The sequence below is a fragment of the Sphaerodactylus townsendi genome, linkage group LG12, assembly GCF_021028975.2.
Source record: "Sphaerodactylus townsendi isolate TG3544 linkage group LG12, MPM_Stown_v2.3, whole genome shotgun sequence".
NCBI lineage: Eukaryota > Metazoa > Chordata > Lepidosauria > Squamata > Sphaerodactylidae > Sphaerodactylus > Sphaerodactylus townsendi.
The window spans coordinates 34265213-34288809 of NC_059436.1; the positions used below are offsets into that span (position 1 = coordinate 34265213).

At 45.8% G+C, this 23597-nt stretch overlaps 1 protein-coding gene across 1 annotated transcript; it reads right to left on the bottom strand.

Moving 5' to 3' along the window:
• Positions 1–40: 40 nt before the first annotated feature.
• On the bottom strand, positions 41–23389 carry MAN1B1 (mannosidase alpha class 1B member 1). Its single transcript, XM_048512848.1, has 13 exons — positions 23150–23389; positions 21006–21114; positions 19394–19530; positions 16874–17034; positions 16174–16283; positions 14720–14905; positions 11596–11744; positions 8699–8887; positions 8015–8205; positions 7208–7328; positions 6074–6271; positions 5180–5311; positions 41–4579 (listed from the first exon to the last, which is right to left on the bottom strand). Exons 1-13 carry the CDS (start codon positions 23297–23299, stop codon positions 4373–4375), a joined length of 2040 nt encoding a protein of 679 aa, XP_048368805.1. The 5' UTR covers positions 23300–23389; the 3' UTR covers positions 41–4372.
• Positions 23390–23597: the final 208 nt, after the last annotated feature.

Here is a 23597-nt window from a genome sequence, read left to right on the forward strand (position 1 = left end):
ACAACCTACTACACATAGTAAATCACACCACAAACACACCTTTTCAAAATAAATTACGAGTTTATTAAAGTGAAATAGAATTCTGTGGTTTACCTTTGGACTAACACAAGTGGGAATTTATTTTAAAAGATAGCTTCCCTGCCTCCTTAAAAGGCAAAGTACACTTAAGTCTCCTGCACATTTACAAAGGGATGGACTTGTCTACTTAAATATGATGCACCAGGTAACACACCACCAAGGCTTCAGCAATATGCCTCTTTTGCATAAGGACAAAGGGACAAGATGGTCTCAGGACAGGCATACGGCTCCTTTCACTACACGGGAGCAAGGACGCAATGCGTAGCGTCTACACCTGAGGTTGGGTGGTAGTAAATTCTGGTCTTCGTTTCCTGTCATCTACAGCAAGTTGTCAAACTATTCCTGGATGCTATTTCACATAGTTCTCTAAACAGAGGAGAAGTGTGGGAAAGGCTCCTGTTTCCCCACTAAGACACATGAGGAAGAATCAGCAATGTTTATGAACAGTGTGACAATAATATATTTTCTGTCTTAATTACATATACTCACACACATATAGCCCAGAGCAGACAATATGCAGCCACAGAAGACCTGAGGACCCACTAAGGAACGGCTGTAGATTTGGTGATGCAAAGTGAGACAGTGACAATACAAAAACCAATAAAGACTTGGTTTTCCTGAAAGGGGAGCTCACAGACAAGCCAGGTGGCAACGGGACAGCACATCAAAGCCGGTCTGCACTTTGAGTGGGTAGAAGAATCTGGGTTCTGGACCGGAGACACATTCTGCCATTTGCACAAATTATGCAAGCTTGGGTTATTCTGCTTTTAGCCACCGGTAGAGCCCAAGAAACTGGGATATTGTTCCAAAAGTGGAAGGTACCCTCCCTCAAAGACATGCTGTTTTCACATTAGCGAGGTTCTTGTCAGCAGTAATTTTTTTCTAGCTTCTTCCTATCTGGAAGTCGGGTGAGCCCTCACATAGCTCTGTTCCCTACCTGTCCTTCACTCCCCTCATATACTAAAGGCACCGGTGCAAAGTTACGTGTCTGCCTCCAAACACAGCAACTGCTCACCTTTAGAATATGGCTTTAAATTCCAGGGTGCACTTACGTGAGGGGGCAGGGAGTGGGTACACAGCTGGGCACCAAACCAGAAACTATTTAGTTGGTGCTTTATGGTTCAACTAGCAGTAAAGCCCACAGTATGAACAAACACAATAGGCTCTAGAAAACTATTGGTGGTTTGACAGTGCCCACCGAGGAAGCCGACCCCTCCTGCCTATCCTCTTTGTTTGGCCCAGTGATTTACCACAGATAATGAAAACCTAGCCTAATTATTCATGGGGAAAAAAAGGTTACTTATAGATCGATTCCCCCCGGCTCCCCTAACTTTACAAACCAGCTCTTCTGGATCGGCTGCAGCTTGATAGAGTTAGTCCGGTGTTCCCAGGCAGGAAATTCTTCAAAGTTCACCACAGGGACCTAGCCCTGGTAGGGAGAAGTACACCATGATGGGGAGGAGGAGGGGAGTATGGCTTCCTACAGCAAGGGCAGCTAGGCAGTGTACTCCTTGTCCCTCCAGGAGGAACTGGAATCTGGGCCCTCCTAGATGGCCAAGGACTACACTTCCCAGCAGCCCTCGCCCTTTCTGGTTCATCATTAGGAACATACTGCTCAGTTATATAGTAAGATTAGATTAGATTAATTTTTAAAGTATATATTGCCTTGCTATGAAGCTGCCTTATACTCAGTCAGTCTAGCCCAGTACCGCCTTGTCTTGACTGGCAACAGCACTCCTAAGCCTCAGCCAGAGAAAGGCCTTTCCCAAATCTGTTATCTGAAAGCCTCTCTGGAGCCTGAACCTCAGACCCAAGCGCAAAGCGGCTACTCTACACAACTGAGCCCCAGCCTCCCAATTTAATCTAGGATTAGTCTGTGTAGTTCACATTGTCTCCCCTGACTTTGCAGTACTCCATCAGGGTCAGAGACAAAATGTGTTTTCCCCACTATCTGGAAAAACCAGAGATCTCAGGAACTGGACTTGGGACCTTACTGCTTACAAAGCACATACTCTACCACTGAAAATCTACCACTGGGCATTTGGAATGCTCAAAGAATCTGCAATACTATATGTCAGTCATCCTTTGAACAGACCTGCAAGGTAGATCGGTATGATTATGACAACACTGTGTGGTGGGGAAGAGCAAAGGTGGAGAGAACATCAACCACCCAAATGGTTTCATGGCAAAAAAATCTGAACTGCTCTCCTGCAACCCCTCTTCTGTTATGTACATATGGAACTTCAAAGTCCCTCTTGCTTTTTGTATTGCACTCTTAAGGCTACCGTTTTATTTTGCACACCTTATATGGAAAAGAACAGGTCTTTTGCCAATATGTGCACCATCTTCAACATGACTTGCAGGACAATTGCTATAAGCTGTCATCACAGTTCAAGAAACAAGGCTCTACCAGGGACACAATTCAGTGGGATGCTCTCTCATACTAGATGCAGCCACTCTCTTGCACAGCTCTTGTTCCTCTGTGGGACAGGAGGACACCTTTCTACTGGTAATTCAATAAAATGTGCCAGGTCAACACTGAAAAAAGCAAAGCGGGCACAACAAAATCTCTACTGACAGCAAACCTTTGCAAAATGTACAAGGAATGACGATCCTACCGAGGCATGACTAGTCAGCTCCTGAGCTAGAAAGGATTGTCCTGCACATGCCACGCTTTCCCAAAATCTGACTCCTCCTTTGGTGCTGTGGGAGTGGCAAACTGGAAGCAAGGCTAAAACAGAAATCCACGAAAGGGGGCTGGCAAACAGTAACAAAACGTGCAAGTTGTGCATTCTGAAATCGACACATGACGTTATGTGATATGGACCCAAAGCCAAAGAGTATCCTCAGGGAAAATAATTTAATTATCTACAATCAAACTCTTGCATGGAATTCCTTCCCGTTCTGAATTACCCTTTGAGGTAGGTGGTGAGATTACACTGTGAATTTCAGGCAAGAACTTCAGGTTATTAAACCAAAAAATGTATTAAGCATATTGTACTAAGTTTTCTCCTTAAGAGCTGAGAGTGCAAAACCCACTTGTCACTAATACAAATGTCTTGACGTTTTCAGTAGATTTCTTCCTTCTTTCACTAAAAAGGCCGCTCTTTCTGACACAACTTGGAAGGCTACCAAGCATGCACAGAAGACACAATTCCCTACCTGTTGCTATCCACCTCTAGAGCTATAGCTGCCATCCAGTCCTATCTAGCAAAAACGTCTCTTCAGACTTAACTGCCCACCAAGAGAATAAGATGATCAACAATCTCTTCCTCCAAGCTCTCTAGTGATAACTCCCAATTATAGCAAAGCATCAGCCGAGCCCACACAATACAAAGGAATGTCCAGCAATCCCACTGGGGTTAGCTGTAGGTTCCAGCCTTGGGGGGGAAAAGGAAATTATTAGGGTTTCTAGTAGGTAAGCCTCAGGAAGCAGCTTTCAGTCCAAATACCTGAGCCAAAAACATTATAGATATAAACTTCAGAGTAGATAACCTTTTAAGAACATAAATTCTCTGTTCACATTGTCTCCTGCATTTCTGCAGATTAAGTTTTAAAAAATCCTGTCACAACATACCTACCAACCTGTACATGAGATTCCACCCAAACCAGCAACTGCTGCACTTAAAACGTCTCCACAATTCACAACAGGTACAAGTGCCACATGATTATTATTCAAAGTGCTCCATAAAAAAATTTAAGGATGCTGCCACTGGCAGCGCAAAAGAGAAGCTTTTCGTTTTGCCGGTGTTACCGTGGCATAACTCCTCGGCTTGGAATGAGACTGGAGAATCAGCAATCGCACTGACAACCTGCATTTTTCAAATCTGGTACAAAGGACCCATCTTTCTCGTTTATTGCCTCTGCCTTGCAGACAAGGTAATAAGTTGATTCAGTGGAATGATGCTGTAAGCTGGGGTACTTCCCGGCGTACCTCGATGAGCCTCCTTTTGTCAAGATGATAATTCTGATACCAACACAGTTTATACAGCTTGGATCTCAGTCAGCACCAGTCCAAACTCTCCTGTCGCGTCTTGTGTACCAAGCAGAACTTAATGCTGCAATAAAACTGCTCACCCTCTCTGGCTTGCATGTCCAAGTGCCAAGCGACAAAGGTGAGATAACACGAGAGGGTGTGGATTCCACGCCAAAACCTTCCCTTCTGCAATCCGAGCTTTCTTTCCGATGTGCTGTCCAACAAAGATATATGAACCCACAATATTCTGTACACCTCCCTTCAGGCCCCAATACGCTGGGATATGATCAAGACTGGGAATGGCAGACGGCCCACATTTCATTTATGTTGGTGCCAGATAGGAAGGGGGTGAGCCTCTGTATTGAAGACGTATTTGTCGAGATTTATCAAGTCAACGTCATCCGAAAAGAGCAGGAAAAGGTACTTGAGTGTTTCACCAAGGAAAAAGCTCTCCATCTTATCTCTTGGCTCTGGATTGCTAGGGTTCTGGACGTTGTTTATGGAAGCGTAGCCACCTGTAGAAACCTGGATGAAAGAATAGCAAGAGAACAGATGGGTATAAAGCATGGGCATAAAGATACAACTTATCTAGACCCATCAGGTGCAGTTGGGGGGGGGGGGGCTCCTTGCCACTTCCTGACCTAGCCACATTATCCCTAACTGCATTTCCAATTTTTTTCCCCATGTCTAGAGGAAGGCTGGACGGGGCTACAAAGGACAGCAGAGCACAGGTTTCAGCACTCTTCATACTGCGCTGAAAATAATTATTCCAGTGGTGACCACAGTTCTCTGTATTTGTTGTTGCCAGTGCATTCTCCCACCTATCTGTTCAAGTTACCAAAGAATGACCGTAAAGCAGCTGGTTGGGTCTCAGTTGATATATATATATTAACACTCAAGTCCCAACAGGCAGGCAGTAGGGTTGCGATGGTGAGTTTAACAAGTTGGACTTCCATTATGGGTGCTTCCAGATCCTGTACCTTGTGTGGAATAAGTTCCAAGTCTATCCCCCATCTCCACTGTCTATCATTTCAGCCAGATTGAGAACAAGGAGTCCCCCCCCCCCCATCCCTCCCAAGTGCCTTAAAGCTTCCCATGTCAGCTGTCATGATTCATTGGTTTTACCCGTGTGTATTTATTGAAGCTCTGGAGGATCTCCCAGCCCCAGTCCTGATACTTCTTGTCACCCGTGAATCTATACAGGTAGAAAAAACTCTCCACAGCTTCAGGGCGTAGAAGATTATGTCTGTCTGCAGCCTAGAAAAGGGAAAAAAAATTAAGTATCCTCGAACTCTGCCACACTTCCCAATACAGACAGGCCAATGGAACAAGGAGATTTTGTAACAGGAGGGGGAATCTGAGGCTACTAAGGTCCCCTCCAGCCACCATTCTTTGATAATTTCCACTCCAAAAGATTAGAAAACCTGGCTCTGAGAAGTGCTTCATTTGTTTCAGTTTCAGTGTTTTCCTGCTTTAAAGGACTGTTTTAAAGGCACACACCTGCATACACACACACACACAAAAGAGAGAATGCTAATACAGCATAATAGATCGCAGACTGAGATGTGACCATTGGTGACAATCTCACCTCTGTACCCAACCAACCAAGTGACCTTGGGCAAGCTATGTTATCAGTTTCGGCTGCCCCACTGTACATATGTAAAGGTGAAATGAATTACTGCAACATCTAACCCTATTATGTCTGCCAGCAAAAGACTTGCTGGCAGCAGCACTTCAAGGCTGCAAGTGGAGATCTCACTGCCCCCAGCTACCAGGGATCCCTGTAAAGGAGATGCTGGAGTCTGAAGTTCAGACTCCCAACATGCTGTCACTCAGCAGTGGAACTTTCCACTGCAGTTTGATTTTTCAAAACAACCAAAGGGATGGGGGAGGCAGTTTGTTGAAATAGCGCTTGCAGTGGGTGTGATGTTGTGTTCCTAAAAAGAGTGGCATCCAATGGAGAATTGGCCCAAAAGATTCACACAATATCTCCACCACGGATAACATCCAGCAGCTCACCTTGATCTCGACATCTTTTCGGTCTTTCTGGGCATGCATGTTGAAGTGGACAATCTCTGGGCTCAGGCCAGTCTCCACTTGGGCATACATCTGATGGCAGGTCTCCGCAAGCTCTATGGCCAGGTCCAGATGATCCGTGGGAAGCCCGTTGTGAGCTCCAAGAGCGAGGGCTCCAGGCAAGAAGCAAACTAGGTGGTCCTGGCCGAGACACACAAAGGGAGAAGATCCAACCTTGCTCACACAGGGCTTTCCATTTTTCCTCTTGGAGACTCTTTCAGCACAAGCTCCCACACGTTGCAGTGGTTTCTACAGCAAAATCTCCATCATTGTGATGACCTAACCAGCTAACTAAGGCTCATTGCATAAACTGAGAGTGAGCTCTGAGACTGGAACATCTCAACACTCCCAAGAGCAGGACGAATGGGCAAACGATCCTGACTGAGATCATCAATTTTCTCATCAATGAACCCATAATAAACTGCCAAGGAATCTGAAAACTGCTGCTTTACAACAATAACAAAGGATGTTCCAAGCATGCTGAATTTAGCTAAAATCTACACAATTCATACTTTGTTGGGGGGAAGGCAGGCCACTTCTGAAATTCCTTCTCCCAAATTTGGACACTTAAGGGTATGCATTTTGGTTGCTCAGTTGTAAGTACATGCTCAGAAATACCACCTCGTCCTTCAAGCTAACACATGCTGTAAACGGCAGCATTGTTTTCATCTGCAGTGTGATGCAACCTGCATTTGTTCTGGGATGCTGGATCTTCCAGTCCATCTCAAGGGACCACAAAGTTCTCTTTGTTTTTTGATGTGTCAAACTGTGCACAGTGCACCTTACATCAGACCAAGTAGCCTCTGGCTCACAAAAGCTTCCACCATAATTAATTGTTAGCCTTTAAAGTGCCCTGAGACTCTGGGTGGGTCCCACAATCCATTTTCCTAGCAGCAGCTACTTCTTCTGGTGCAAGAAAATTCTGCCGGAGGAAAGCACTTCTGTTAGGGAACACAGTCGCAGAATCCGACCTTTTGTTGTTTCGGCTGCTGTGACTAATTCAGCACACTTGCCCCTCCCCCACACTGCACAGAATTGGGAACACAGGTTTAGCATCCTCCTCCCCCAGCAGCTTACCATTTTAGCACTGAAACGGCCATGAGCGAGTTCACCTACGAAAGTCAGTCTTTTGGGCTGGGACTTCCGAAGGAGATGCATCTTCACCCCTTCTATGCCCTTCACGTAATCTTCCAAAAGCCTGCCGGTTAAACATACTAATTATGGGAGGAGCTTTTACTGTTCTGAATGATGTCAGCTAGGCAAGACTCAACTAAAAAATAATAACAAAAGAGCCAAGCTTCCTGTTTCAAATCCAGCCTTCTCACTCAATGGCCTCAGGCAAGTCCAATGGCCTCACCCCTACCCAGCAACCTCAGGAGCATATCACTGGCTGACTTTACAGGATTGAAAAAAATATTTATGGCATTTCCTTACTGCTACTCTGTTCCAAGTACAAAATAATCATCATCATCATCATCATCATCATCATCATCATCATCATCATCAACAACAACCACCATCATCTGGTGGTATGGATCATTAGTTAAACCTTAACCCATAGGTGTCAAACTCACGGTCCTCCAGATGTTATGGACTACAGTTCTCATCATCCCCTGCCAGCATCATAGTCTATAACATCTGGAGGGCCATGAGTTTGACACTAACCCATCGTATGTGGAAGCAGATGACTTTTCAAGCATAAAATACATGGCTTGGGGAGTGTTCTTATAAAAGGATGTGGCTGCATTCCCACCTTGCTCCAGGTTATCCAAAAGCCCACTTCCACACAAAAACACAAACCCCTGGTTGCAAACGCCTGGGAGTTATCCATTTAAAGCAGAACCCATCCTGGAGATGACCAGGGAGGGGGACTGACAGACTTACTCATTTTCCTTCTTCCCACCCTGGATCCACTGCTTCAGAAGGTACTCATAGTAGCTGTCTGCTCGGGCTCCGAGGGTGTAGACCCCCAGGTGGGTAAACTGTCCACTGTTGGTGTTGATGAACATGGGCACCAGACCGTCGTTCTTTCCAGGGAGGGTGTGAATGTGTTGCATCACCCCATCAACAGCACTCTATCGAAACGAAACCCAAGAAATCTCTCAAGCTCAACACAGAAACAGGCTGTATTTTAAAATTAAATTCTGAAGAGTTCAACAAATGGCGAATTTCAAGAATGCAAGAAGAGCCCTGCTGGATCAGACCAGAGTCCCAGCCCGTCCAGCCCTCTCTCCCTCCCTCCCACCCTCACACCTCACTTTGATAAAGCCCCTAAACCGAACCACATCAGTAACTAAAAATATTAAACAAAAACTAGTTGGGGGAGAATAAGAGAAATTTCTCCCCAAGTGAAAATTTATTCCAGTTTTAAGGGCACATCTCAACCCCCAAGTCAGCTCAACTATTGGCTCTGGAAGTTCCTCGTCTCCAGGATGACATGCATGAAAATCTAGACAACTGATGGAGGGAAGATCCCACATTTCAAGTTGGGGCCTGGATTAGATGAACTCCAGTTCCCTCCTGTGCATTGTCAGAAAAGGAAGGAGAAAAGGGAGGCTTTAGCAGTACCTGGAACTTCTCTTCCCCAGTAAGCCGTGAGAGCTCCCTGAACTCCAGCTGGATGCTGGTCACTTCAGCCACTGTGCTATCAGATGTCCAGCGCGGCGGGTGGGCTGTGCCCCGGCCAATGTTTACATCCGAAAATGGAATCTTGGAAGGGGTGTTGAAGGCTGGCATGAGTCTGCTGCCAATATCTTTCTGAATAGCGAGAACACGGAAAGTCGAGGGGGAGAGGAGGAAACACGATTACGGTTGTCTTGTTTAGACACTGTACAAGAAGGAAAGATTAAGCAAACAGACTGCATCAGAAAGACCCTGTTAATGGGCTTGCAATGTCTATCTGGCTGTCACTGCCCCATCCATGTTATGTTCCCCTTGTAAATTTGGACACTCCAGACTGAGAGTTTTCAACCCATTCTATATGAACTTGTTTGCTGCAGGTTCAGGGGCTGAGGTTTCTGTGTGGTGAGGACCAATCTCCAACAAAAGGAATTTCAGGCAGCAGGGAATGAGAAAGACTGTCCCTGCCCGAGTCCCTGGAAAGCCGCTGGCAGTCACAGCAAACTGTACTGAGCTACACTCTGTCTCACAAAAAGGTTTAACTGTGGTTGGTAGCTGTTAGGTGGAAGTAGCGTGCTTCCGCAGTACAAAATATTCCCTATTTAGACCCCGCCCCAAAGACCAAGTCAGGCCCCGTGCCAAATTTCCCAAACCCCCTCCAGCCCTCCCCCACTCCAAAGACCAAGTTGTAAGAGGATGAAATACAACAGGTGAAGATCTCCTAACTGGAAAGCTTTACCTAGTGAACTTAGGTTTCACAATTATTTTGAAGGTAAGCTGAAGAGGGGGACCATTCTTGAGGGAAAGTCCTGCCCCATGATGAACCAAGGAGGGGAGAGACAATGGATGAAACGTGCTGAGAAAGAAGCCTCACTGGTGATGCAGCACAGACAAAGAATGGTGGCAGTTGGCCGACCCTTCCCCCACCATCCCAAGTTATTCCATTTTGTCATTTCACTCCATGCTCCTGCACATACGCCTCAGCCTCCTCTCTTCCAACCAATGCTAGCCAGGCAGCTAAGAGACACAGAGGAACACCCCTCAGCTGCACTCATCTCCCAAGTACATAAGTTCAGCCACACCTCTGCTTGCTTGGACACCGTTTGGGGTTGGAAGGTACCTCTGCCCCTTCTTCAGAAATACCTAATCAGAAGGATGGAGGGCACTAGGACCCAAGCAGAGCAAGAAAGAAGATTCAGGGAGTGGCAGTGGATGACTTCAAAAGATCTCCTGAGATCTTTGGTGAGTCAGAATAGAGGCAGACCATCAGTCTGCAGGAACAAGGAGCTGCATAGAAGCAGCTTCTGACAAGCCAAAGCTCAGTGGTAGAGGGCATGATATGTACCCCTGGTTCAATCTCTGGCAACACCAGTTAAAATCTCCAATATCTGGGATAAAATAGAGCTTTGGTCAAGATCCTGGACTGCTACTGCCAGTCAGGAGAGATGATACTGACCAAGAAGGCCCAAACATCTGATTTGGGGTATGGGAGCGTCTTGTTTTTACATGTGCTGATGAAGCCCATCCCCAAAGGATCTGGGTACAGCTCCAGGTCATATGCCCAGCTGATTGGTGGAAGTCACCGATGCTCTAAACGAGTGAACCCATGCACCCTACCTATCACAGAAGAATGCTGATCATGGTTGGAGCAGGCTCTCTTTCAGGGAAATTTGTCCAGTGTGACTGATCTTTATGTTATTTTATTTCTTAAAATACTTATATCCACTTTCATCTGAGCTGGCGGCAGTTTAGAGATATTGAAAAACATCACAATTTAGAATCAACAAAATATAGTTCTTGCCCCCAGATGTCTGCTGTTTATACTCCTTTAAAAGCCTCAGAAAAAATCAGATTGTCTTGCAGCAACTCCTGAACATTTCCGACGTCGGCACCCCTTCACCTCCTTCTGATCCACAAAGTGGGAGCTACATTAGGAAAAGCACAGCCTCTGTTGATGTTAGGTGGGCTAGTTTTGGTGGGAAACAGTCTAAGGATTATAGTTGGCGCACTGGGACCTATGGAAGGAGGCAGTCCTTTATATGAATGGATCCCAGGCCACAAAGGGTTCGAGGAACCCCTGAGTAGCTTGCAAAATACCCCGGCGATACAGTCTGAAAGCCACTCTCTGCTGCCCAGTACTGAAGATGGGGTTTGCTGTTATTAGGCCAGCGACAAGCGACACCTCAGGGGATCAAAAGAGCTGCTTGGGCAGGATTGTGTGTGCCAGCGAGGTCTTTTGCCATTTTGTCTGCATGCCTTGTAACAGTGGATGGCATGTAGGAGGAGGAAGGGATTGCCATTCAAGAAACACAAGTCCTCAGTATTCAAAGGCATTACTTAAACCCCTACATAATGCTTAAGTGTTGCCTTGCTATTAAAAAAAAAAAAAACACTTCTAAAGCGACTAAGATCAGCCACTAGTAAAATGACCACCATTCAAAATCTCAGAGGGGCAACGAAAAGAACAGTACAACACTTTCGTAAACTAGACTAGTGTTCATTACCCACCTAGCAGTTAAAACAGACATTAGTGAGCTAGTTAGAGATGGAACATCCCTTGCAAATGTCCTCCTTGCCACTCATCTCAAAAGCATAACTTGTTATTCAAATCTGCAGAACTACTTCTAAGGGGAAGAAGGTGTATTTACACGGCAAACTTACACTGCAGGCTTGAAGCAAGTTTGCTTCTTGCGTCCCCCAATTTTACACACACAGGGACACGCACCGTAGGGACTGAAACTCTGAGAGTGTCGAGAGCCTTTCAGATCATTCCAGAGATATGGGAAGCGAACACATAGACCAGGGAGCAAGGTTCACTTTGTACGGCAAGATAAAAAGTTGCTTACGGCCTTTTCTAGAAAGAGGGTGTCCCCCGACAGGTGGTAGGTGCTGAGCAGACCTCCCAGGATCCGGATGGCGCTCTCAAATAGGTTGACATCCACGTTCTTGTCGAAGTTTAACTCTGTTGCAACCCACTTCCTTGCTTCTGCGAATTCTGTAACAGGGAGGAACCCAAAGTTGGTCATCAGAAACATCCAAAGGCTTTCTGAGATGGGTGTCGTGTGGTTTCCGGACTGCATGGCTGTGTTCTAGTAGAATTCTCTCCTGACGTTTCGCCTGCAACTGTGGCTGGCATCTTCAGAGGATCTGATATGCTTTCTGATATGCTCTGGGAGAACAGAAACCTCACAGAGGCGGAATAGAAGAAGAGTTGGATTTATATTCCCCCTTTCTCTCCTATAGGAGACTCGAAGGGGCTTACAAACTCCTTTCCCTTCCCCCCTCACAACAAACACCTTGTGAGGTAGGTGGGGCTAAAAGAGCTCAGAAGAACTGTGACTAGCCCAAGGTCACCCAGGTGGGGTGAACAGGCTAATCTGAATTCCCCAGATAAACCTCCACAGCTCAAGTGGCAGAGCTGGGAATCAAACCCGGTTCCTCCAGATGAGAGTACACATGCTCTTAACCACTACGCCACTGCTGTACAGCAGGAATAGTGTCAGAACTCACAAAAATGTCTGCCACCAAGGAAACAGCTGCTCGTCTCTGAGAATGAGCATTCCCCTCCCCCTACCGAGTAAAAGAAAGGGGTACAATTACCAGAGATGAGCCCACAATGGTTGCTTCTTCCCTGCTCATATTTAGATGCACACCCAAAGCAGTCTTTGGACAACAGCGATCTCTCATATACAAACTGATCAGGATCATTTGGTGGGGAGTGGGCTGATCCAAATACAAATACAAAACCTTTAATGGCATATAAAGAGTGGTAAAATACAGATTATGTTAAAACCAATTGACTAAAATTTACACAAAGGTTTCACTCTTGATCCAAGTGCCTTTGTTAAAAACCTGGCAACTGATTCAGTAGTGTGGGGATGATGGTCACTAAGCAGGTGTGAAACTATTTCCTTGTCTGATCTCACTGAAAATTTCTTCAAGATGGCCTCGAGAAAAAGCAACCGATAAACTGCCAAATCTTTGCAATGAAGGAGCACGTGTTCAGTTGTTTCGGGTAGGCCCGCTGCACAGGAACAAGTCCTGTTCTCCTGTGGGATGCCATGATATCTGCCTCTTGTTTGAGTCGGTAACACATTTAGCCGAGCAAGCATAAAATATCTGCGGAGATGTGGATTGATTAAATTACTCATATATTTAGCCATAAAGCCCAGCAATGGTGGTGAAATGCCATAAAATGTGGGAGAACAAGTTCTGCAGGCTCCAGCTGTGAAGCTGCCCTTCAATGTCAAGAGTGCACGTTGTTTCAAAACTCAAAGCCTGTCTTTCGATCCATCAGTAGGAGTTGGTCAAAAGATACACCTATGTTGTTTATTTGCTTGATAATTTGGTGTGCCAGGTGCAGTGGAAGTGGTCGCAACTTAAGAAAATTTGTGAGACTGCCCGGGAGGGCTCTATAATGAAGGCGAAGCCAGTATTTAAACAAAGAGAGCCAAACCCGGGAAAAAATTGTCTTGGCTCCGGTTTCTAAACAAAGAACTTGATACGTGACTGAGTTTGGAAGACCCAATAAACGACGAAGAAACAAAGATTGGACACTCTCTAATTTCTCAGCGGTTTTTGCTCCCCGATTGGAGTCTGGTGAAAGTAATTGTGGCAGTAGTTTTAACTGAAAAACTTCCATTGCGGCAGGAAAAAATTGACCGCCTCTGGTGTGAAAAAATCTGGATATTGCCAACACTTTGATTTTACTTGTATTGAGAGTCTGGTGGATATGAGAGGTCCAGGTTAAGGAATGATGGAAGGTGATTCCTAAATATCTGTATGAATGGACCTGTTCAATCAATGTACCGTTTATTTTCCACGTGCTGAGTTTTTTTGAATTCGAAAAGATCAGCACTTTGGATTTGTTATAATTAATCGACAGGGCACTGTTTGTGCAGTACGTCGAGTGGGCTGATCCGTGACCACCATCTTTTCAAATGTGGCAGGCAGGCATAAGAGAAGGAGCCTTTTCAGGGAAAGGAGAGAAGGACTTCTTCCACAGACCCTCCCTCTCTGCTTCAATGCCTCACTGCGGCACTCCTCTAAGTTTCAGACATGAGCTGAAGATATTTGTTCTCTCAGATATTTGGGGAAAAGCAAGATCAGTCAACTGACGTTTTCAGTTGGCGTTACAATCTCTTAAGATACAAAAAAGTGGCAGTTAACCTGTTTATTGCTGCTGATTTGAGTTTCGTCTGTCCTGTTACACATCTGCATTACTTACATGTTTGTCAACTACGGATAGACCCTTATCTAAGAGATGTTCTGGAAGCAGTCACTAAATCCAAGGCTCATGGCTAGGGGTTGTGATAAAAGTGCAAAGAGTCTCTCTCAAGTTGCCAAGCACAGCTCAGCCCTGGGCCATTTGGTGAGAAAGCAAGCTTGATTTCTGCTGCTCCAGAGGCTGGGACCAGGAGTAGTGGGTTCAAGGTGAAGGAAAAGAGATGCCACATAAACAGCAGGAAAAACTTCTTGACAGTAAGGGCTGTTTGACAGTGGAATGCACTACCAAGGAGTGTGGAGGAGTCTCCTTCTTTGGAGGTTTTTAAACAGAGGCTGGATGGCCATCTGTCAGGAGTGCTTTGATTGTGTGTTCCTGCATTGCAGGGGGTTGGACTTGGTGACCCTTGGGGTCTCCTCCAACTCTATGATTCTATGGTTTGACTTTTAGGAAATAAGCTATCCATGGTCACATGTCTTTCATGCATACGAAGGGCTAAAGGGGCAGCTTGTGGCTAGTTGAAGGAGGCACACATTCTGACTGAACTGTGACTATCCTACATACGCATATGTATTTGGCTATGTTTCGAAAAAACCACAAAAAGCACAATAATGTTCAGGACACTGCCCCATATCTGGTAGAAAGATGTCCTCTGCACCCACAGGAATTGCTGGCAAAGTAATAAAGATTATAAGAATCAGGCAGAGCAAAAAGTCAGAACAAAACAAAACAAAAAAAGAACTGACCTTCCTTTAGACCCAAAATCCACATGGTGTCCAGTGCATCGATGAGAGTCAGGCCAAGGCCGAACCATTCGCTGAATAACTTGGAGATGGGCTTAAGCTCGTCATGGCCCCAGGCAAATTCCTTGTAGCCTTTCCAGGCATGGTGGAAGGCCTCTATCACAGCCATCTGGCGCTCATTCAAAGGCACTAAAAGCAGAAAACAGTCATAAGAACATAACAACTAGCCTGCTGGATCAGACCAGAGTCCATCTAGTCCAGCATTCTGCTACTCGCAGTGGCCCACCAGATGCCTTTGGGAGCTTACATGCAGGATGTGAAAGCAATGGCCTTCTGCTGCTGCTGCTCCTGATCACCTGGTCTGCTAAGGCATTTGCAATCTCAGATCAAGGAGGATCAAGATTGGTAGCCATAGGATCGACTTCTCTCTCCATAAATCTGTCCAAGCCCTTTTTAAAGCTAATATCCAGGTTAGTGGTTGCATCACCACCTCCTGTGGCCAGAATATTATTCCAAACACCAATCACACGCTATGCGTGAAGAAGTGTTTCCTTTTATTGAAGAATCCTAATGAATTCTTCCCCCCCCAGCATTTTCAATGAATGCCTCCTGGTTCTACTAGTATTGTGAGAAAGAGAGAAAAATTTCTCTCTGTCAACATTTTCTACCCCATGCATAATTTTATAGACTTCAATCATATCCCCCCTCAGACGTCTCCTCTCCAAACTAAAGAGTCCCAAACCCTGCAGCCTCTCATCATAAGGAAGGTGCTCCAGTCCCTCAATCATCCTCCCTCGTTGCCCTTCTCTGCACTTTTTCTATCTCTTCGATATCCTTTTTGAGATGTGGCGACCAGAACTGAACACAGTACTCCAAGTGTGGTCGCACCACTGCTTTATATAAGGGCAATGACAATCCTTGCAGTTTTATTATCAACTCCTTTCCTAATTATCCCCAGCATAGAGTTTGCCTTTTTCACAGCTGCCATGCATTGAGTTGACATTCCCATGGAACTATCAACTAAGACGCCCAAATCCCTTTCCTGGTCTGTGACTGATAGCACTGACCCCAGTCACCCTAGGATGCACTACATCAGCTGGACCCTGCTTAATCTAGGGTTGCAATCTATTATTTGTGAGTTGTAATGAGGCATGTAAGCCTTGAGCCACAAGGAAAGGCAGGAAGTAAATATTTAAATAAATAATTAAATCAATCGAGGGTCGCTCCTGATTTCACCTCCCCCTGAATTTAGGGAGAACAGCCACAGCACACTTTTGTATGAGAAAATGCAGTCAGAAGAAGGTACAAATTGTATACCTGACCGTCTCTGGATTAAACACATTTCAGACACGCATCCAGGGAAAGAGGCAGCAACTGGCTAGCAGGAAAGAACCGGATCCAACCCCACCAGAGCTGGTGGGACAGGGGCCAGTGAGGTTCTGTCTTGACCCTATTACCTGGCTCTTTTTGGTCTTCAGACTCCCCAGGCAAGGGTTTGTCCAATTCCTTTATTTTGTTGGAAGGAGACTCTGTGATCTGGTCAGGTTCAATCACAACTCCTCGCCAGCTGCAAAGGAGAACGATGCCAGGAATACTGATCACAGCGGTTTGCTACAACGCATGGTAAATCCTGATGCCACGGCAATGTCGCAAAGATGGATGGCTAACAATTAAAATTAGAATCACGTGCCAAGAGCATTCTCTTGCTTCAAATGCTGCTTACTAGGGGATTGTTCCTCCAGCCTCCTTTTCCTCCACCTGCTCCTGGGCCACAGAGTTGCCCGCAGGCCACCTGGTCTTCTTTGCTGCCCCTCACACTTGTAGCTCCCAGAATTCCAATGTGGTACCACCTCTCAGCTTTCGTTTAAACCTCAGAATTTCCCACAAAGCCTTTGGCTTAACCCCCAATGGAAACAAAGCCCAGGTGTTCTTAATTCTGTGGAGGAATTAATCCCTTATTCATTTCCTCTCCATTCCTTCTTCCACCTCTGCCATCTCTCCCCATCCCCAACTTAGATTATATGTAAAGCTGCACAGATGCCGTGTATACTGGCAGTAGCAATAAAGAGCTTCCTAGAGCAGTTCTTCCAGCGAAAAGGTGAGGAAACCCCACCCCCCCCTTGTTCTTTGGTATCTGCAACACTTCATCCCACCTACCTAATAACAGACTTTTCAGTTTTGTGTTCTTGAACAGCCTGGTGAGGCTCTTCCCCTGCCTTGGTCACACTCCCTTGCAGCTTCACCTTCGTATTTCTTGGAGGTGGTCTGAGTTGCGGGTTAGGAGCACGTCGTCGGACTGGGGGTTCCTTTGGGGGCTTCTGGAGAATGGATGCAAAGGAAAATTATGATTACTCCCCCACACATGTCAAAATAAACCAGGCTTGCAAACAGACACTTATTTGGTTGCATGAAGTTGGCTTCTTTTCTCTTGAGCTGTTACAGCTGCCACACACATCTGGTGTGTGCATGGCCATGAAGCCTAGTGAGCCTTGTGCATTCACCAGGAAGGCTGGGTTAAGCTGATACTTGGTATGTAACAGTTGAATAGCTTATTGTTGCCACATAAGACTCAACCAGAGCTGCTTGTTACTAGCTCCCAATTACATCTCTTAGAGGAGACTAAGGATGCAGAAGAACATGCAGATCTGTTAGTCTAACTCAGGGGTCTGCAACCTGCGGCTCTCCAGATGTTCATGGACTACAATTCCCATTAGTCATGTAGTCATGGACTACAATTCCCAATTGGCCATGGTGGCAGGGGCTGATGGGAATTGTAGTCCATGAATATCTGGAGAGCCGCAGGTTGCAGACCCATGGTCTAACTCATGGGATAACATTGGTAGTTTCCACAGCAACTGTGAATCTCAGAGAGTAATAAATGAACATAGCTCTTTAAATAATAATAATAATAATAATAATAATAATAATAATAATAATAATAATAATAATTATTATTATTATTATTATTATTAATTTGAATTAATATACCGCCCTCCCCTGAAGGGCTCAGGGCGGTGTCCAACATCATTCATAACATTAAAATCAATTAAGACAATTACTACCCATAATTAAAAGAACCATATATAATGACAGACGGCTTCAAACTCCCACCCCTCCCCCTTTCTTGTGCCCACGGGAGACCAGATGTTTACTATATAGCGCGATATCGATGTTACCCTGGCTGGCCAAATGCCGGAAGCAATAGGGTCCCCACTCCAAGGAATATACAATTCAGTTTGACCTCAGGGGCGATAAAGACTCAGGTCTTCAGCCACTTCAAGCCAACTTTGCAGCAACATACTCTGCCGGCATTGAGCAATGCATAAGGGCAGGGCACTTGAAGGACAGGCTCACCATCCACAGAGCCTGTAATGGAAAACGCCCACACAGACATGAAAATAGGGCCCAGTTTTTTTCTAAACCTGCAGATGCTGGTATGGAGTTGCAGGCTAATCTCCCAATAACAGAATAACAGAAGATAAAGCATCTGCTGCAGTTCCCAGCATCTTTCTTAAGACAGAGGTTCTCTCTTGGTACGGTTGTGGACAAACTGCCCTGATCACAGGTCTGCCATTACTCCATCGTAACAATTGCTCAAGCTGTTTTCCAGGCAACCCACAGGTCCACAGGAGTTAATTGTGGGTTTCTTCAGAACTAAAACCTTGCTCAGTCAGGTCTAGAGTTCCATCTCATCCAGCTGCTACATGCTTCTCAGAAGGCTGCGAGCAGAAGAATGCCACAGCCTTCCTGCTGCTGCCTCCCAGTTACTAGTATACAGAGGTACAATGCCTCTGAATATGAAGGTTCTATTTAACTATACAGGCCTTTCATTCATAAAACCTGTTGAACCTCCTTTAAAATCGTCTAACTCAATAGCCATTGCCATACCCTGGGATAGTGAGTTCCAAGAATTAACTATGCTTTGTGTGAATGAGTACTTCCACTAATACATTCCAACTCTACTACCCATCAATTCTGCCAGGTGACCTCAGGTTCTAGTATTCTGGGAGGGAGGTTAAAAATAACATCTATCCATCTTCTAAGGTGAAAATCCCCCAACTCCATAGCATTCTCTTGTATGGAAGGTGCTTCAGCCCCTTGGGTATCTGGGTTCTCCTTTTCTGCACTTTCCCCACAGCTTATGATCCTCAATGACCAGATAGATAATGCTGGATGTTCTTACCTGAAAGACCGTCAGCTCACTACTACCAAAGTTACCCTTGCAACGTGCAGGTGTAGGAGAAAACTGCAAGGGCAGATTGCATTCTCCATTCACATAGCAGGGGTCTTCAAACTATGGCCCTCCAGAGGTTCATTGACTACAGTTCCCATGAGCCTCTGCCAGCATGGCCAAGTGGCAGGAATGATGGGAACTGTAGTCCATGAACATCTGGAGGGCCATAGTTTGAAGATCCCTGACATAAAGCAACAGTAAAGCCAGAAGGCCTGGACAGTGCACATGGCAAACTGAGAATGCACCTGGTAATTTGCCCCCAGATCTTCTACAATAGGCAAAGGTTCTTGGGCAGTCTAGTCTATGTGGGAAAAGTTCCCTGTAACTGAAAAGTTTAAAAACCACACATTTAGCACTAACAAGGTTACAGTAACGAAGTACGCCCTGTATGAGACTGATATCCCCAGTCATGGACACATAAGGAAAAAGTGTTTAAAAATTACTTGAAGTGAAATATCTGGGTAATCCCTGAGATCAGGATCAGCTTGCTTGGGGATTGGAAGAACTGCCTGATTTGCTGGGTTCAAACCTGGGATCTCCAAATCCATCTTCTGCTCTCCCGGGGAACTGCTGGTCAGACCTGTGTGGAGGAATTAACTGCTGTGAACGCCACCAACACAACATCACAAAACCAGCAGTTAAGACTCTGGAGCCCCCAAAGGCTTCCAGAAAAGCAAACATTAAAAGCCCACAGGAAATCAAACTGGTGTGTGCTGCCAAGCCGAACATATTTATTTATTTATTATTGGTTTTATATACCGCCTCTCCCCTGGAGGGCTCTGGCCGGTGCACAACATAGAATACAAGAACAAAACAGATGGAGCACATAAACAAAATACAAAATATAAATAAATAATATAGGCTCCATTAATCATAAAACACAAAGACCCATGAAAATACAGCGTTCAATACAAAATTATTGGTGTCCGACATTAAAATCCTCATTAAAAACCCTCCCAAGGGGGGGACGGGGACGGGGACGGTGGGTTCCATTGATGTTAAAGGGACCCAAGATGTAAGTGAGAGCAAAAGGACCAGAAATATGCATCACTCTCACAGCAAACAATGCAAAGCAAGAAAAGTCAACATTCATCATTCCCAAGGAGCTTCGGACTGAGTCTAATACCATCTAAATTCCCTGTCACATCAGTACCAAAATAATCAGCCTGCTAGGCTTTGTGCTGGCCCAGGAAACTCTGATCAGGGGCAGTCAAGCATTTGGTATGCAGGTCCCCCTGCGTGCTGGTCAGTCCCATTCCTCAGCGCCTGGTAAGGAACTGGCAGTGCACACACCCTCAGCCTCCCCCTGTCTCTGCTGCACTGCCAGAAGCCATGGGGCATGTTGGTGGGAGGAACAAAAGGACCCTGCCAGGGTGCCCCCCCCCAACCTCAGAGTGGGGAGTCTCTTGAAAACTGTGTACCCACAAAAAGACCCCTTTGGCTGTGGGTCCAGTCACCTGCATAAAGCTCCACATCCTAACACACCCTTGACAGATACTTCAAGGGTATTCATTTGTGATGTTCTTAGATACAAGCATGGCTATAAACCAGAACCTGCTGGGATATGCAGCACTGTAGGACAGGAAATAGGAAGCAGAAATATGTAGCCTGGGCTTAAGCTGCCTTACTGAATAATACAGCGATTGTTGTGCTTGTTTAAGATTTACAATAGACTGTTTGGAATCTGGATTGTACTCAATTGCTTGACAAACAGCATTCCAGAGGAGTGTCCTCTATGTAATGGGCTTCCTGCATGCAAAGCACATACCCTCTCACAAAACTACAGCTTTTTTTCAAATGCTAAATCTATGCCATGTGACAGCATCAGGTCACCTTGCTCAGTAATGTTTACTGCAACCAGCATAAGCTCCCCAGAACCTTGGGCGGACAATTACTCCTTTGCTGTAGCTGTTACCAAAGATGTTGGGGACTGAAAATAAAACATGTGCTTGACCCCTAGGTCACAGCCCCCATCCCTGGATTATTCACAGCCCTATTTAGCATAGTCTTATTTGGCACTTGGATGTGTTGGCACGCCCAAGGCAGAATACTTACTTTTCCAGGGCTCAGCCATGTTTGCATAAGTGATGACTCCACAGACAACTAAGAAAGCAAATATGAAGAGGATCACGTTCCGTTGGAGACGGGACAGCTGCTTCCATTTCTGAGAGTGAAACAATGCTATAGATTAGATGAGGTTTGCAGCCCATGATATGGAGTAGAATCAACATAGCCGGCCTCCAAGCCTCTCTGCAAGTTTCTTCAAATAGCATTCATTGCGGCCCTGTTTCAACTCCTTCTTTTCCTCTCTCTGAGAGGCAGTAGAGAGAAAGCACCTCCTGAGTTATTATTCATGCCATGCCATTAATGGACCTGGCACTTTACAGAATCCAAAGCAGGAGAGCTGCACCAACAGAGGAGAAATTGAAAAGAGCTACGGAAAAGTGATTTTAATTAACCCAGGTCTCTTTGTCAAAGGTATTCTTCTACCCTGTTCCCAAGATACAGATCCCTTTCTGCAGCAAAGGGAACATAGCTGTGGTTCCAAATAGACTGAGTAGACGGCAAAAAGTAACATTCATTTCCCACAAGACCCCATAAGCAAATAAATAAAAATCCCTGCCCAAGCAGCTTACAGCTGGAAGTCTGGTAGCAGTGAAGAATTGCTAGGCAACATTAAAGGGGAATAAGCATAAGCAACTACAGATAGGGAACAATGAATGGGAATTGAGGAGAGTAACATAATTCTCTCCACAAGCCTTTGATCCCATCCTGATTTTATCACATTTCCACTCTTGCCTCTGTCTCCCACAGCTCAACTTCTCTATAAAAACATCACCTTTTTCTTCTACATGGCCTGACACACTATATCAGTAGCAACACTGGATCTTACTGGATGCTGAAGTGTTTTCCAGGCGGTGTGGCCATAGTCTAGTAGCCTAACATTTTGCCCAAATCTATGACTAGCAACTTTAGAGGCATGTCACAGGAAGATGTGTTTCTCTCTATGGCACATAGCCTTCGACAATACACTGCTGTTTTACTTCACCACGCTCCCATTTTGAGTGGGGCTTGGTGACAGCTGTCAAAAGGGAAAAAAAAAACCCTGCCAATTCTTTACTCCACAGACCTTTCTCAAAGGGTGACAGCATGGATAGGAGCCACGGGGGTTTCAACCCAGATGTCGGCCTTGTTTTTGTTCTGATGTTCCTCCATGTTCAAGAATGCCACATTGCTGGATTGGGGGTTGTGGGGAAAGCAACAAAGGAAGGCTGTTTGCGTTCTGGTTGGCCACTATGGAAACAGGACACTAAAGGGCTCCAGAAATTCTGCAACAATTGGCTTTCAGTTACCAGCTCTGTTATTATCACGTAAGAGTAAAAACAGATTCTAGGGCTCTAACATAGGGCCACCGGTGGTATTACTGGTTCTCCCATTTGCTCTGCCCAGCAACACTATCCTGGGAAAGTTTACATGCATGCATTTAACAGTAGCATGACAGGACAAAAATCCAACAAATGCAGCTTTTCCAGCAACCAGCATCCTGTCCTTGAGTTTCCAGCCTTGCAGCTTTAAAATACATAGGAAGTCTTGCCGGCAATTTTTAGTAGAGGAGGAGGAATGTGAAGTCCAGAGCAATTCGGTTTTACTGGTTCTTCTGCTTCCTACATTCCTAATGGTTCCAAGTATGGTTTGCAAGTATGGTATGTCCACCACCCCATCATACAACCACCATAAAAAAATTAAACCACCTGAAAAGGCTGACAGATGTTGCTTTTCCTATAACCAGGGGTAGGAGAAGAGAAGCAGCTGCACTTGGGGTTCTTGCCATGTCTCCAACAGTTAAAGAGTTAGGCTGAGCTCCAGAACAACTCGAGCATACGAAGAAATCAAACAGGTGGAGCTTTTGCTGCAATGGGAGTAAAGGACTGTACCTGGTGGATTCCTACCCTGCAGCTGTTAAAAGCTCAGACTCTCCTGCTGTAAAAAGCAATAAGTAGAACGACCACTGTAAAACCTTTCCCCAACAACCTGCCCAGCACGCTCACGGGCTAGCCCCAAAAAGACAGTCATGAACTTCCCACCCCCGCCTACAAAAGACGCAGTGGAGGGGTCTACCCATGTGCCGCCTTGCCCCTGCCGCAAGGGGCGCTGCTGAGCTGCTCCACCACCCGCGACTCTATGGCTCCCCTCCTCACCCGTAAACAAGACCGTCTCCGCCAGGCCTTGCTGTTGTTGTAGCCGCCGCCTCCTCCCGCCGCCGCCTGAAGCCCTCCACCGCCAGGGCTGAGCGTTACCGAGATGAAGTCCCGCCTGGGCGGCGGCGGCGGCAACGAAGCCGAGTACATGGTGGCCAGCGACGGTCCTTCAAACGCTGACGGTTCTTTCGGCGGTCGCCATTACTCCTCCAGCTGTTGTCAAGGCTATAGAGATGTTGGGAGAGAGCGGCTTTTCCAGTGTGTCTCCCTTCTCCCACAAACGAAGCTCTATGGTGTCGCTCATAGCAACATCCCCCAGTAGGCCTCGCTTGGTAACACCTCGCTTCACACTCGTCTTCCGTGCAAAATAGCAGATGCTAATCTACAGATGGTGCCTGGAGATCTCCTGGGAAATACAGCTGATCTCCACACTACAGAAAGTAGGAGA